Source organism: Cheilinus undulatus, linkage group 23 (genome assembly GCF_018320785.1).
Source record: "Cheilinus undulatus linkage group 23, ASM1832078v1, whole genome shotgun sequence".
Lineage (NCBI taxonomy): Eukaryota > Metazoa > Chordata > Actinopteri > Labriformes > Labridae > Cheilinus > Cheilinus undulatus.
The window spans coordinates 18772783-18789718 of NC_054887.1; the positions used below are offsets into that span (position 1 = coordinate 18772783).

Here is a 16936-nt window from a genome sequence, read left to right on the forward strand (position 1 = left end):
GATAGCTCAAATTTACTGCAGTCCTTTCTGTTTTTTCACACTCGCACATTCACTTAATCCACAGCATGTTCAGTCCTCTTCATGATGGTTTTTGTTACATTTTACACTTAGAATAATCTCCAACAAATTGCTAAATTCATGGTACAACAGTATTATACGATGCTAATTTTTTACCACCACTTTTTAGGCTTTTTGTTGACTTAACAAGTTGCATAACATGAGACAGGGAGCTCCACTCTCAGCGTCTCTTAGTGCGGCTTCATTAAGGCAGATACGCCACATTAATCCCGCTAATGGAGGGTTCACTCACTTCACTGTCACATGAAGGTCGTAGAGTCGGACCTGCTGATGTGATCTGCTTGTTTAAACGGCCGCTGCTGTCAAGATGGCTGAAAACTGGCGAGCCTCATTAAGCGGAACAGACGCACTTGTCATCTCCCAGGTGCTGTAAATCTGCTCTAACAGGAGCAATTACACAAGAGACAAATGGAGAGAAAGGTCTGCTGGCCCTTTCTGACTGAGACATTAAGTGTTTTCACTTTTTTTTTTTTGAGCATTTACACCATTTTCCAATGCTTGAGTTTTCCAATAATTTGTTGCAAAATAAGCACAAAATACAACATCATTTTGTTGTTCGACAGTTCCCCTTTAACTCAATTATCCCCCTCTATTCGCTCACTCCTGTTCGTCTGTCCAGTCTGCATTTCTGGTCTTCTCTGTGCGTTGTATGAGCAATGTCAGCACAAATCATGCATGCGAGGGCTCCTCTTGCAGGGTCAGAAGTTCAAATGGCCTCAATCTCCAAAAGGGCTGTGATGATTTGCAAGGATTCCCCCGAATGCACGACTTTCATGGGCCCAACTGTGCTTTTAACTTTGTTTGAGCCTCTTTAAATAACAATCAGAGCTGTATGTTTATTTATTATTTATTTATATATTTATTTCATCTTTCATATTCTCACACTAGTCGTTGGAGTCCCCTTTTTTTTAGGATCCAGTTCTGGGTCCATTTGTCCTTTTAGTCCTTCTTAACACCCATTCTTGCTTCAGGGTTTTGATCAGCATATCATACAGGAATTGATGGGAAACTGGAACCAGAGTTCTCCAGTAACATGGAAAGAAAGAAATGGTTTGTTCATCTGTGGAGACCAGGAGCTTTAAAAGAAAAACGTGGCTGAAAACGGAGCTTAATGTGTCTTCATTTCTCCTGAACAAAACTCTGAAAATTCTCCATCCTCCCACTCTGTCTCTGTCATCTCCTTCTGTCATCTTTCGGCATGCTATTTACACACAAACTGGTCCACCAGCGACGTGCAGCGCTTGCACTTAACGTAGCAGCACCAGTGGAATTTGCAGTGGCAGCGCTCGTGCTTGTAGGTCTTGAATTGGTCGTACCCTCGGCCGCAGCACATGAGCTCGCAGCCGTCCATGCCCTCCGAGGTTTTGTTGCAGAGGCGACCCTGCGTGCCAAGTGAACCCGTGGTCTCGTTGCGGAGGCAGTAGTCCGGGCTTGGGTCGATGTAGACAAGGTCCTCTGGGGTCGGAGGGTTGAAGCGCTTGTCTACCTGCTCCAGCTTTCCCTAGAAACAGAAAAAATCAGTAAGAGTTAGACTCAGGGTTATTTTCAGGGTTTAGTATCTTGTTTGTGAAACTCGGTTAAGAGTTTAATACCTTGCGTCCAATACGCATTGCTGCCGCACTGTCGTACTTTTCTTTCAAGAACTCCCCGACACGTCTGAAGTCGGCCAGCTGGAGCCAACAGGTCTTCAGGCTGCAGGAACCCGAGACGCCATGACACTTACAGGCCACATTTGCCAGGTTGTACACCGCCTGGTAGAGAGAGGAAAAGGCAAAAAAGTTAGAAAGATTTATTCTAACTTAATGTCATCAGCTTTCAAGCCAGCAGCGGGCAACTGGAAGCACAGGGGCCACACGTGGCCCTCCACCTCACTTAAGTCAATTTCAAAAATCGAGAAATTGTAAATATGAAGCAAGCATGATAAAATCTTCCGTGAAAAAATAAAATTATTATTTGTGTTCAAGTTTACAAATATAAATGATGGCCAGAAGAATTCTGATGAAAGCTATCTATTTGTCCCAATTGCCAAATTGTAGGTTGTTATCCTTACTATCTTGAGGGTATCCTGAAATTTGTAAAGAATTGGCCCTCTAGTTGTGAGAATAAAAGGGGTAATAAATCATAACTGTTTCATACATAAAACATGCTTTACAATAGACTGACAGAGCAGAAATTGATGGAAATAGATAAGATGATAAGAAGGTAGCAAATGACTGAAAAAAATAAAGCTGAAATAAAAAGAACAAAATAAATAAATAAAAGCTGTAATATAAATGGTAGGTAAAACAAAATGTATTTACATGTTGAACATAGAAATCAATTGTCATTAAAATCACTCTTGTACTAGATATGACTTCAAGGCTAGACTGCTTTGCTGCTGGCTGACTTTATTTATATCCTGCTGCCATCTAGTGGTGAAAAGGTGTAACCGCACCCTCTCAACTGCAAGCAGGTAATGCAGAGTTAATGGGTGGAGTAGGGCTGAGTATTATTGGGGAAAAAATGATATTGACTTACTGTGGGTCTTAAAATCATTTTAATATTTCAAATATAATTCCCCTGAGCACACAGGAGAAGGAATATGGAAGGAGTAAGGGTGGTGAAACCTGATTCTTCATTAACTTTACAAATAAACTTGCTTTTTGTTCTTGTACAACTTTAACATCACCATCCATTTATAAAAACATCATTGTACTTAATCACCTCTTAAGTTAAACTTTTGTTTTTTAATCAAACTAAAGCTTAGCATCTTTAGCTGCTGAGACTGTCACACACTGCTGCACACATCTGGAACAGTAAAGTAAACAAACAGCAGCACTTCTGTTCCATTAATGGGCCTTATATTGTATGTGGCCTGAGCTTTAAGGAGCACCTGGGACGAGGTGCTGCTGATTGCAGGAATACGCTCATGCATATCAGAGTGTCTGCCTCAAGCATCATGCTGATGTATCTGTGAAAGCGACAGCGTAGCCTGTAGTCTGAACGTACATGTAAGGGTACACACACTCCGCATGCACAGTGCTTGGTTCTCCAACTACTGATGGTTATATTAGGCAGACTTTCAATGTTGATTAGTCATAGACACACGAATGTTTGTTCAGATGAAAGATGAACACCAATCTTACTTTTGACGTCTGCACTGACACAGCAAGTATGTTTTATAGGTCAGAGTCTCAGCGAAAACAGCCGTAAAACATTAAGTTCTCAGTAGTAAGTATGATGAAATAAATGGCTAGCTAGCTATCTGCAGTTGTCCCCATTGTGAGCTGGAAAAAACCCTGCTTCTCATACAAATGTGTGGTGAAATATTCAAAAAGAAAAGCTCAAAGAACAACCTAAAAAAGGTGAGTTTTGTGCCTTCTATGAGATGGCTGAAAAAATCACTCTACTAAAATAAAATCAACAGAAGACTGAGGAAACAAGGTTTACTGACAAGTAGAGAAAAGGGCTAAATGTTATTGAGTATCCAGTTTGCAACAGAGTTCCTATACAGGAGGTGGTTCTTACAAAGAGAGCAATAGCTATCAAGACATAAATCTTAATAGATCAATACAGGTGTCTTTTATTTATATGCTACACAAAGAACCTCATGACTTTTACACATTTTTGACGGTTTTTTTTATAGATAGATTCACACAGGCTGCCACTGTTGTGCAGTGTTCCCTGGTTAGTGGTATGAAAGGATTGTGTTGTTCTTTTTCCACATCTCACCTCAATCTACATTACAGTAACTTCTTCCTGCTCTTCACTGAAACTGCACTCAGGTTTAAATTGAAAAAGTTTTAAGGACTATACATAACGGGGAAGGTGCTTTTAAGAGATATATTATTTTAATTATGATATAGATTTAACATTTTGGATGCAGATTTTTATTATTTTTGTGATTTATGATAAAGAGACAAATCCTGTAATGTCAATGCATATTTTACGAGAGCATTCAGCCAACTCTTAACAGAAAATACTTCCATATTTCTAAAACTTAACTCACTGTTTTGGCCTAAAAAACTGATCCAACATCCAAACTATTGCCTCTCCAAGTAACTTGATCTTAGAAAAATGGACCACTTTATCTAAATGCATCTTTCCCCCTGAGTCTGCAATTTGTCTGACTTGGTCTAAACTTAACACTTTTTATTGCAGAGGTGTTTTAAAATGATTTTTGCCCTGTAGGGGGGGCCCTTGAGCCACATATTTTCACCCCTGCCTGTTGAGCAGCATTAAATAAACAAGTACAGTACACCAAATCCATGAATGAGTCCATGTTTTACAGCATTAATCAGGTATTGTGTTGTTGAGATAAATTCCCTCACACTGGCGTGCTGTTCTTGCTGAGCCAATTACTCCTGATTTCCTAATTTCCCCTCTCACAAATGAAAGCCACCGCTCCGTCTCCTCTCAGCCTGATCTCAATTACCTTCTCACCTCTGTTAACCCCTGCATCCCAAACACAACCCTGACCCCCACCTCCCACCTTCTGCTCCCCCAATCCTCTACTTTACTACCCAGCAGGCATAGCACTCGGCACCCTCCAATCCTGCGACTCGACCCCCCTGACCCCCACCGACTGACACAGGGCGTAGGGACAATGACATTCTGTGAAGGTAAAGCCTTGTTCTGAGGGGTTTCTAGTGAGTAATAATGATAGTATAAACAAAAAAGACAAAAGAGACAAATTGTTACCCTTTTTTTCTATCTCTCAAATTTTTCAACGAAAGCTGAGCTGATGGGACTTCAAGGATTAGTTTCACTTGACAACACCAGGAGGAAATTCTTATATTTTATGGCTCCTTGTGGTTTTACGAGCCTCTATGTTTACTCAGATCCCCCACTGTGGGACTTATTAACGGTTAAGAAACACGGTAATTAGAAAAATAGAGACAACTCCTCTTGAATCTATGGACATGGATATTTTAAAGGATTTTATTTCATATTCATGCTTCCTGTTCTTTATTTTTCCACTTTTACCAGCCCTGTTCTGTGAATTCCCATCCATTTATTCTTTGATTTTCACTTCATCCTTTAAATAGTGACTTAAAAAGCTCATTACTGTCATTAGAGTTAATATAATACTGCTTATACAGTGTTAGTCTTTGTGCATCCAGCATCCTACTGAGCTATCTGGTGGGTCTGAAGTGGCAAAACACACACAATCATACACTCACAGAAATACACACATGGTTAGTCATCCGTGGTGGAGACACGGTCTCTGTGTCAGGCACAATAGCTGCTGCTCAGACAGGGTTAGGGGTGAGGAGCCGCATGTGAGTGTGAGTGGGATTGAAGTTTGTAGTAAAAAGAGGAGAAATAGAGAAAATAGCCCACCCTTTGTCCAGAGAAAAGATAGCTAAGAGAATGGAAACATGGAATGATTAAAAAAATGTTTTCTTTTAATACATTTGCAAATCTAGATAACTTGTGTTGTTATAAATGCTGTATTAAAAGCTCCTGTGAGGAGCTCACAGCTTGTTAGCTTGCAAATTTGGGATTTTATCTGCTTAAAGTGAAAGTCTGTGTCTGCCTACAGTGGGCAGGGCTGATTATAGAGAAAGACTTAAAAGTTAAATGTTCAGAAAGGCTTAGAAAACACCTCTGAAAGTTCAAAACAGTTTGAAAAGGGTTATTTCCAAAAGTTGCATAGTAGTGTTTCACTGGAACAAACTGTGCACTAAAGACTGAAAAGACTGAATTGGGAAAACATGCTTTTAAATAATTTGCATGTAAACATCTAATACATAGCTGGTTTCTTTTATTACACATGGCATTTCCAATGAGTGTAATATTTGAGCCTAAGATGCTATATTGATTGCAACAATTATTATTGTACCCATTGTGATGACATTCATACACATCAAGAAGTGGAGTGTTGGTATTTCAGTGTTAAACATTTCAGAGTTGATTTTAACTCCCAAAGTATAATTTTAACTCCATTCTGAGTGAAACGGCTTTCAGTGTTGCTCTATCTAGCTCTGCAGCGAGTCAACTGATCTAAGGTCTGCCAGCTGCCGTTTCAAATCTGGAGATATGTAGGCAGGGTTTTCCCATCATGCCCCTGGGCAGAGGGTTTAGATGTGCTAAAATGTTGCCTGCTGTACAGTGATCATTACTAGGATTCATTTGCTCATGTTCCTTGTTCATTGTTGTAGTTTTTGATGTTAAACGCTTATGCACCATGAGTGAAGTTGTTCTCTGAGTTAGTGACATCTTCAGTGGAGGTGGGGTACATGTGTACAGACAATCACTGGCACTACATTAATAAACAACCTGTGATGAATTGCATGCCTGTCTGAACCATTCTTGCATGTGGACTTGGTATCCTCACTTCTGGGAACAATTAAGGATTTTTGAGATGCACTGTAATGCTTTAGATATGTTCAATACAACCAAAAATACCCCCAGTGATATCAACATCATAATTGAATGTGAAAAGAACTCTTAAATGTGTCAAAAAGAACTCTCTGAGCATTAGAAATGAACACTATTAGAGAATGAGCAAAATGGGGAGGGGGCATGCTTTGGCCTTGTGTGCCTGCACCCTTAACTGTCACCTCCTCTGCTTCAGGGCAGCTTTGGATTAAAATATGGCTGAAGGTGTGTAGTTTACTCAAAGCTTTAGTAATTTCTCATACTGTTACACTTTAAAATCATGCTGATTCAGCCTTTTTGTAGCATGGTTATCACAATGTATTGAAATGTCAACTTCACATCAGGTATCTTAGTGAGCTAAACTATATGCTGAAGTGTGAGGCTTTGATTTATTTGTTTCATTCTGGCTCTATTAAACTAAATATTAGCAGATGCAGCTAATATCATCATTTATTAAAGATTCTTTAAGACTTCTTTTTTCTGTTGTGACAGATTTTATTCTCCCACGTAAAAAGTGAAACTGTTTTTACTTCACGGGGTAAATGTGAAAGTTACTTCAGTGTGAGAGCAGAGGGAGTCTGTTATTGTCCTTAGACTGGGAATGTGCGTGTAGCTGTGTTGGGGTCTTTGTGATGAGCTCTGCCTCATTTGATTTGTGCGAGGTGAAGACAGTGGACCTAGGTGGCTGTGTACTTTTGTGTAAAAGTGTGTGCATTTGTGTGTGTGGGGCTTTCAAAGTCGCGGGACTGTGACGGAGGTCCATCCCTCACCCTGCGTCTCTGTCTCCAGACGCTTGTACACACAGACGAGCGCGTTATCCGCCTTGCACACAAATCAAATGAAGCTAAGCGCGCACACACAAACAGCGAGCGGCACGCCCCCGTCACCTCCACAAAAGCCCCGCGGTTTGCCTTGTGCAACCAGGCGAGACAAATCCCGCTTAGGACGAAGCGGCGTGTCCGCCAAAGAAAGCGAGAAGACGGGATAAAGAGGAAGAGAGAGAAACCGTCTTCCTCTGGCCTGCTCTCCTCCTTTTCATCTCTCTCTCCTCCTCTCTTCCGTTCGGATGGACAGGCGACAAAGAAACACCCGGATCAAACGAAGAGAGGTGGAAAAGTCATTCAGCAGCGTTTGTGTGTGTTCATACAAAGCCACAGGTCTGCCTCTCTCAAACGCTCTCCTACAGCCCCAACGGGACCCTCAGCAGAAACACAACCTCTCCAGACCCTGACCTTTAAACCCTGATACACAGGCACAAAAACCAGGCTCACTGTCTCACACAAATCAAATGCACACACAGAGCCAGTCTCTGTCTTACAAACAGCCAGAACAAAGCTCCTCTAACTGAAGATAAACACTCTCTTCTAATCCAGTGTGTACCAGCACAGCAAATGGACCTTTTACGAGCAAGGTGTGCGAGTGTCAGAGTGTATATGTGTGCGTCTGTTAACATACAGCTCAGTTTAAAGTTTCTTTTAAGTGCCTTTACTTGAAATCAGTAAAAACTGAAGGCGTTCTTAAAGCAGTTTAGCTTAAATGCCAGGCCTGGGGTGCCAGAATGTCATATGGGATTTTTGGTGGTATGCCGATATTTCCAGTGCAAAACAGTGTTAATTTTGTCGACTAAAAATGTTCGTCAACAGCTTTTGTTCCATGAGAAAGACAAGACTAGAACTAGCCAAAAATAAATCTTTGACTACCAAAACTGGCAAAAAGTAAGTTTAGTTTTCATCAAAATGACAAAAAAAGAGACTATTAGCATTGACCCATTAGATTAATCGATTATTTAAAGTATCCCGTCTTCTTTCCAAGGCTTTTGAGACAAAATTAACAAGTTCAGGGTTTTTACAAGTCATTTCATGAAAGGATAACTCTCTTTGGTCATCATATTTGGTACAGTGCAAAAGAATCACTTTCTACTTCTAAATCACACACCTCACAAAGTCTGTTTTCCCTGGAAATATTTTTGAATCAACCAATCTCAACGAGGATGGAATTATATCTTTGTTTTAAGACATGCGACTTGAAGAACTGCAAAATGATTTGCTAAAATACGCCTGTTGGAGGCAGAAAAATGATTAAGCTTTAGCCTCTTTAGTCTCACACAGAAATATAAATGCATAAAAAAGTTTCTAAAGTTGAGCAGAGATCCAAACGATGGCTGATGACCTGAGCTGACCTGAGCTGACCTGGCTAGCTGAGGCTTAGTGGATAGGGACATGGTGAGTTGGTTAATGCATTAATTGTAGCAAACTGAGAGCCATCATTTGAGCATTAACTTTTTAATTATTTTCTAAAGATTTATTTCTATTGCTTTTTATGCCCTTAATGATGAGTGAGGAGGAATGAGGAGTGACAGTGGATAGAATCCAGAGCAGGGACCAAAGAGTGGGGGAAAGACATGCAGGAAAGCAGCCACAGGCCGGACCCAAACCTGGGCCACTGCGCACATGGGAAGTGACCCAACCACTAGGCCATCTGCGCCCTAGAGCGTTTATTTTTCAATCGCAATTAATCGCATGCTTTATTGTCCCTTGAATTCTCTTTCATTGAACCACTGCAGCATCTCCCTGTAGTCACAGTGATGTAAAATAAGTCCACCACTGCTTCTTAATGTCTCATTTCACTGTAAAAATCCTTCAGGCAGCTCAGTTGACAAGTTAAAAGTCATCTGTTCTTTGTGCTTACTTTTTTCTTTTTCAATACATATCAGATCCTTTTTCTGAAGTTAAACTGATGTCATAGTCTTTGATCTTCCCTAAGTTCCTTATTTAATTTCAAAATAAAAGTGGGTCTGTATCCAAACAGTCAACAACCATTTGTCTACTACAGAACAAAAATCAAAAATTAAAGAAAAACAGTTTAAACGCCAAAAAGCGGAATTTACAAATGGGGAGATTAATCACAAGGAATTATAGATAGCCTAAGATTAACCACTATTAAAAAATAATTATTTGACAGCCCTTGAATTAGTCTATCATTTATGTATCCAACCTTTCCATTTGCTCAGTTCTTTCAGGTTTCAGATTTGAAATTTCTATTGTATAATTTCTCCGTTTTAGTGTGTGTGTGTGTGTCACTGTGTATTTTCACCCAACATAAAAGCAATTTGACACAACTTTAGTCCCAGTAGAAAAGTCTGAGCCTTTACAACTTACTGTATGGCTACTAGAAAGGGCCAAAAATCTTGGAAACCCTTAATTGTTGCATTTATCTTCCAACTGTCCATCCCTTACTCTCTTTATTTCTTGCACAGTTCAGGAGAGTTTACATCTTTAATTGGATTGTTTGGTCATGCATGTTACTGTATGTTACTGTGTTTGTGCTGCTGTATATTTTATGTGTTTGACCTTAAATGTGTGTGTGAGTGTGTGTGTGGCACAACACTGGAATGCACACTGACCTAGCGACCTAGCCAGACTCCAAGGGCGTTAGCAGTTATGCCATTTGGACCCTCCCAATAAATAACTTGCACACACACACTCGCAAATACTGCCAGGTCGGGCAGTCAGGGGCCACTTCACCTCACACACACACATTCCTCACACACACAGACATATTGAGATGTTAAGAAGATTAACACACTCACTTTTTCTTCGTAGGACTCTAAAAGTCAGATTTAAACTCCCAGACTGTTCTGGGTTTTTAATGAAAACATGTGTTTCTAGTCCTTTACCTGTCTCCCTGCTTCATTATTCTGCAGGTTCATCAGAGTGCGAGCATGCTCAGGAGAGCCTCGTGGGTAATTCTTCTCCCTCTCCCTGGCGTCCACAAACTCCCGGGCAAATCGGTAGCCGTAGTGCACGTTGTCGCCGCAGCCTCCCCACAGCCAATCACGCGGCAGGTCACGAGGCCGGGCGGCTCGGCTGCAGCCACAGGTGGAGAGCTCGCCCTCACGGCACGCTCGGCTGATGGCATTGACCACACCGGCGGCGCTGATGGAGTACGTGAAGGCTGTTTCTCTGGAGCCTAATGGAGAGAGGGATAGATATAAGCATTTCAGTCTTCTTTTTCACATCAAACTTACTACAGGGATATCAATTAATTCAAACATTAATGAATAAGTGCTTCTGTCATTGGGTTTTTTTTTTTTTTCAAGGTTAGAGTAAAGGTGCGTTCACTGACAGGAAACATGGCTAACTGCCCAGGTTAACACACCCCCTCCACCACCTCCACTCACAGCAAACAGCCCCACACCCACTTGACCCAACAATGGACAATAGAAGTGATTTTAGGCTCAAACTCAGTACCTGGTTAAACTCAACAACTTTAAATACCAGCTCAGTCATCCATGATACACGTGCAGCTTTTAATGAGGTAAACATATCAGTTTCCACTTTTGTCAGCCTCCAGGTGAACCTACATTTATTCTGCCCAGTCAGTCAGAAAGTTAAAAAGGGAATTCTAGACTAAAGGGGATTTTTCCAAAAATGTACAGGGTTAGGTCTTCACTAACGCTAGATAAAATGTCTTTGGTAGCTCTGTTTTCATCTTGCTACAACTTAACTGGAATCGGGAGTTTATTTAATGGTACATACAACATAAAAAGCAGTGTATTTACAGGACTTTCTACATCCTAAACAGTCCCCTTTTTTAATAGTTTCAAGCAAAAGTTCATTTCTTTTTCAACTTTCTATTCATGTTTTGTTGGCCTTTCTCTTAGACCTGTGAGAAAAACCCAAAACATACAAATGTAAACTGCACTGAAAAGTATTTTGCCAACAAAAAACACAAATTGAAATAATTTTTGTAAGGATATGTTGCTTCTAAATGGATTTTTCCCTGGAAAATAAAGTGATATAGAACTACAGACATAAATTATTTTCAAGCTTACGCTTGTAGAATGCATCAAATGACAACATTTGAGGGAGAAAAGCTGTTAAAAGTGGCGCTTTCAGGTGAATAGTACAGGTGAGCCCAGAATGCTTTGTGACTACCTTGCAACTTTAACTGGGAAGGCCAATTGTAACCACTTTTCTCCTACATAATCTGAAATTCATCTGTAATTTTATTTTATTTTATTTTTTTTAGCAAATACAACTTAAAGAGTGCAGATTTCTAATGAGAAGGTCTTCATTCAGTGACCACCAACTGACTAAAGAGGTGGGTGGAGATGATCAGGACAACTCTGCTTGACTTTGAAATTTCTAGTAGGGCCACAAAGTTGCAGATGTATTGGAGTAGGGGTAAGGATTTCTGTGTAAGGGGGCACTTAGATGTTAGGACACGTATCAGTGGTGAGAATGGTCATGGTTCATCACACGTCAGCAACACAAAACATGAATGAGATACAGCAACAGAACGGCAGCTTCCAGTAGTACTTCACACTTCCTTACACAACAGCCTTTGCTGCAACATCAGACAATTCCAGGGCTCTGTCATGACATCCACCACAATAAGAAACACAAATCTAAAAATCAACCACTTCTCTGGTTTTGAAAACTGTTGGAAATACTTCATGTGATTTAGGTACTAAACTAAGAAATCCTTATCACATTTAAATAGTAATTTTTGGCTAAAAGGGGATTTCAGAGCAAATCATCCTTTACATGTGACACGTAGTAGGGAAAAGCAACATTTTAAACGTTTAGGTTATCTTTAATGCTGATCATTATTTAGAATGTCTGGATCCGTTTCTAATAAACAACAGGAGAACAACTATCCTGAATTCAACCCACTGGTCCATATGCATTTCTAACACTGTTTTAAAACACAATTCACTGTGGAATACACACAACAAGCTTCAGGTCTATTCTGCATTAATACACAAACCATGGAAGGAAAAAAGAACAAAGACAGTAGATGGCCCAACAGGTAGGAGGTTAAGTGCTCTGAAACTGAACATTTACATGTGAACAACAAAGAGTCTTGTAGTAATTTTGGCTGAGACCGCATTACCAAAAACACAATCTACATATAGGTGAATTTCCCATATATAGGCGTTCTTAATCTATGTGGGTAGTGCCCTTACTCTATAATGACTTAATTGATATTGTGTATGATAGTAGTTTTTAAATAAACATTTTTTAAATAAACAAACAAAACGTAATAATATTAGTTGCTATGCATTATTTTGTGGAATTTAATAACTTTAAAATAACAGTGGTTTATAGTTCCATATCTAAGTTGAATGCTGAGTTATTTGCAGCCTTTAGTATCGCCCATACTTTCTCATAGTGGTCTGAATAAACACCGATCAGCCAGACAGGCAGGTATGCATACAAACGTGAGGCGTGTGATCTCCTCTATCAGGTTTTAGGAGCAGGGTCCTCGTCAGTCAGGATGCTCGTTCACATTATGCAGCAGAATAAAGAGACAGAGAGGAGGCCGAGTGCTTTATGAGACTGCCGAGCCCAGACTTCAAATAGCGGGTCCGGATCTGCCGGCTCCGTGTCAGCTCATCAGCGCATTTCAAAAGAAAGAGCCGCAGGACAATGGAGCCGCTAACACCTCGGTATAAACCTGGAGATAGACCGACTGTCAATAGAGAGACAGGCAGCCAGAGAGGAGCTGCAAACACTTCGTCTGACTGCCTGCAGCGGATTTGACACTTACTTGTTGATGAGAGGTTTCCCACATCGCCTGCTGGGAATTAGACGCACATGAAACTGATCCTGGACCTGAGCTACTTGTTGTCATTTCCAAAAATACCCTGCAAAGATGATTTTTACTCTAAACTGTCCCGTATTTTGAGCGCCTTCGTAACCGCTTCCCTCTGAAGTGCGACGAAAGTTTCAGGAGTTGCTGCGCCTGCGCAGAGTAACTGAAATGACTCATTAGCTAGCTTAACCTCCTGCGCTGTTAGCAACTACGCAATGAAAACGTTTTATCGGTTGTATTCAAACTTAAATCAATAAATAAATGTATCTATTGTTCAAAAATAACAGTTCTAATAAAGTTTGTGGGCATATCTTTGTTTTTTTGTGTGTTTTTAATTGAAAATGATGACTAAATTGCTAAGACAAAGATAGCCTAATTCTACTAGATGTTTTGATGAATTCAACATGCCACTTGTAAAATTAGCAAGTGTAGCCCTCAGTAACAAAAGATGCTTTGCATTTAGCTTTGTGCTGACAACTGAACTTTAATGTTGGACTTTTAAACCCTAAATACTGCAGCAAAGAACGACTGGGATAACAAATACAAGGAAACCACAACTTAGTTGAGCAAAGTGAACACTGGCCTTTTTTGACAGCTCTAACCTGAAATACCCACAGTTTAAGAGGACTGATAATACAAGAAAATGCTGAATTGTATTTTTCCTATCATGCCACACCTAACAGCTAGCCTACTGTAAATTAAACTCCCTAATAGTAGGCTTAAAGGTAATATAGCAACTTATAACAGTTGGATGGATGTGCTCTACAGATAATGTTGCCCTACATTAGTGGTTCTCAGTGGGAGGGTGGGGACCCAAAAGTGGGATATGGAGCTGTTGTCAGTGGGCTGCAAAAGTCTGCCTGGAAAAGAAATTGTGGCACAAAGTCTACAATGTATGGAAGCCTTAAGCAGACATACATCCATAAACTATATTTAATAATTTACTTGTTTTTTCATGATAACCAAGGGCACCAAGAAGGGGAGACAAAGGGAGCGTAGCCAAATGGGGGGGCTCATGAAGGTCAGCAAAATCCTGATCCACTGTGAAATTAATCTGTAATAATGATATTTTATATATAACCTAAATAATAACCACTTTTATCAAGGCTACAAAAATGACCTTTTTTGGTAATGATAATGTGGATGGGCACATTGACAAACAAATTGGAAAATAATGTCAGACTTCATGGCTAAGCCATGGTGTGAACAAACACCAGGAAATAAAGTAGAAGGACCTAAGACAATATTAAGGGAAAATTAATTTTAAAAAATGGGTTTCAAGTAACATAAAGGGGTTAAAAGTGGCAAAAATGAGCAGAAACAGTGGGGAAAAACAGTTACAAATGGCACGAATTAATAATTTAACATCAGAACTCAATAATAGCTTGACATACTTTTCAGCTCCAAAATGTTGCAACTTTTAGCCAGGACACTAGCACCAGTGCTACTGATCCAACAAACATTATCATCAATAAATCAAGAATGGGGAGGGGCAATTCCCTGGCTTTTTCAGGGGCTCAGGCAATTCTGTGGGCAGGCCTGATGACAACAGAAATTGTGGTTGTTCTTTAAGAAAGTTGCCTTATTAATCTCGTTATACTGGGATATCAAAGCTGTTTTTTCCAGGAAAATGTGCCAGCTCCTTCAGATCTCCAGAAAACTTCCTGAGTTTACACATTATCACAGGAAATGAGTAAATTGAAATGTAGCCTACGTATGCATAGCTTCTTAGGGCTTCTGTGAGCTTAAGTTTGTTTTCAGTGTTTCTTTTTCCTTTCTCTTGTATGTCTCTCACAAATCTTTTTTTTTCTCCATCCAAGGTCCAAACTGCAGCATTATCTCTGATCGAATTTGAATGGTTGAATACTTTTGGTAACTTGAGATAGTCCAGTTGAGAACTGCTGCCCTTCAAGTGTCTTTCAGACCCTGAGGCCATATGACCTGTCTACTCTTTGGATCACTAGTGTCTCTACCAACCCACCATTCAACTCATATTCCTGTCCAAGCAATGATATGTGGCACACTGTATTGTTATTCCAGCCAGATATATGACTGTCTGACCTCAGGTGACCCTTTCTGCTGGTCAAACCTCAACATTTGGATGTGCACATCCTGCTTAAACACTACTTGTGTTAAAAATGAGAATACTACTCTGGAGTGCATAGTCTGGGTTGACTACCATGATAACATGACTGAATACGCTGTTTGGTTTTCAGGGTTTTCTGTTCTTTTGCTGTTTTATACTTTAAAGCAGCTGCTCCTGATTTATCCTCCAAACTCACCTATCTGCATGACCCGTCCAAACACAGACGTGTTGTCCACCGTACTGCAGTTCCACCTCCTCTGTCTGAACTGATACTGGCACTCCTTGATGCCTGTCTTGGCTCCATCTCCGATGTAGATCATGTGGTCCTGGTAGAGCTGGCAAAGCTTCCTCTGGCCCTGCAGAGCAGCAAAGGTTTCATGTTGTGGTGCTTTTATTGACAGGGTTGAAATATCGGTAGTTCTAGTGGGAGAATACTTTCCCCTTTTTAACCCCCCCCTTCTCTGTTAATGGTGTTATAAATGTAAAAGTGATATAAAAGTGTGATGACATGTGTTTTTAATATTAGAAACAGACAGGGAGTTACCTGGGAGAGCCCAGACAGCTGACTGCAGAGAGGCTGAGCTCCGATGATGTACATCTCCGGCCGCTGGATCGGGGTCAGTGCTAGTGACCTGAGAGACAAAAGCCATATTAAGTCTAAATTTAAAACCAATAAACCCTATCTGCAAAGAGAAATGGGACAGACGAGGTTCTCTGTGATCTATGACTTTCTCTGAGAGAGAGGTGGCGGCTGCTGCAGAGGACAAAGTTCAGACACAAGTTTATTAGAACAACTGGCCTATAAAGTGCACATAAATGGACTCCTCTGGTGTTCATCACTCTGAGCACACTGCTTGTGTTTCCTTCCCTGTTTCCCTCGCTCCATAAAAAAGGAACTGTAATTAAAAAATTTGAGTCAAATTGCTTTTGAAACACGATCATCTGTAACCAAAATTAAAATTGGAGATGTTTGTCCTTAATGGTTCAGAAAAAGCTGCAAAACAAAGAGAGTTAAGGCTGATTCAGTCAGAAAAGTTTTGCCAAGGTATGGCATGCTTCATTTTACACACAAATCTTAAAGTATAAGCATGATGTAGGCTTTCAACTGGTGGTTTGGGACCCAAAAGCGGGTCATGGAGCTGTTTTCAGCGGAAAGTCTTGTAAGTGCTTTTGTTACTTTGTTAAAGTTTTTGTGAATAGAAAAGACAAAAATTGCTTTGCAGATTTTTTTTTCCACTGGACCATTCAAGAATTTTTTGTGACACTTAGGGTGATTTTCCCAAAAATGTTTGGGGATTTTTTTGCTGGAATATTTTTGGAGATTTCTTTGGAATCCTCTGAAACTTTTGTCACTCTTCTCTGGAACTTTCCCTCATAATCGAAGAGATCGTCACAGGCCTTTCAGGACTTTCCCCAGAAACTTTCAGCGATCTTCTCCAGAAGAATTTCAGCAATTTCCAACTGGAAATGTTTGGGAATTTTGGGATATTTTCCAGAAAGTGTTTGGATTTTATCCGTGATTTTTTTCCCATAAACTTTCAGAAATCTCTTATGATAATTTCCTTTGAACTTTCTCTCTTTATTCTTTATATAAAATAATTGTCTTCTTTTATTCACTCTTGTTGTTCTGTCCCATTTCTATCTGGGTTCCAAAAAGCATTATATTGTATTAAATAAACCCTCCTGATTGTCAAATATGTCAGAAATGTTGGTCATGATTTGTCATATTGGAACCTGCGGAGGGTCCCAAGATGAGACCAGTTGAAAGTCACTGATTTAGTCAACATGTCCTTTGTCTTCTGGTTGCAA

At 40.1% G+C, this 16936-nt stretch overlaps 1 protein-coding gene across 3 annotated transcripts in view; it reads right to left on the reverse strand.

Annotated features, from left to right (window-relative positions):
- Nucleotides 1–16936, reverse strand: part of wnt5b (wingless-type MMTV integration site family, member 5b) — a 128451-nt gene continuing 111515 nt past the window's right edge. For all 3 annotated transcript variants that reach the window (XM_041780638.1, XM_041780640.1, XM_041780639.1), the window contains 5 exons: nt 15672–15759; nt 15324–15483; nt 10118–10410; nt 1671–1829; nt 1–1579 (listed from right to left, as the gene is read on the reverse strand). In XM_041780638.1, the coding sequence (XP_041636572.1) occupies nt 1280–1579; nt 1671–1829; nt 10118–10410; nt 15324–15483; nt 15672–15759 (1000 nt within the window). In that variant the 3' untranslated portion in view covers nt 1–1279. The remainder of the gene's footprint in view (nt 1580–1670; nt 1830–10117; nt 10411–15323; nt 15484–15671; nt 15760–16936) is intronic.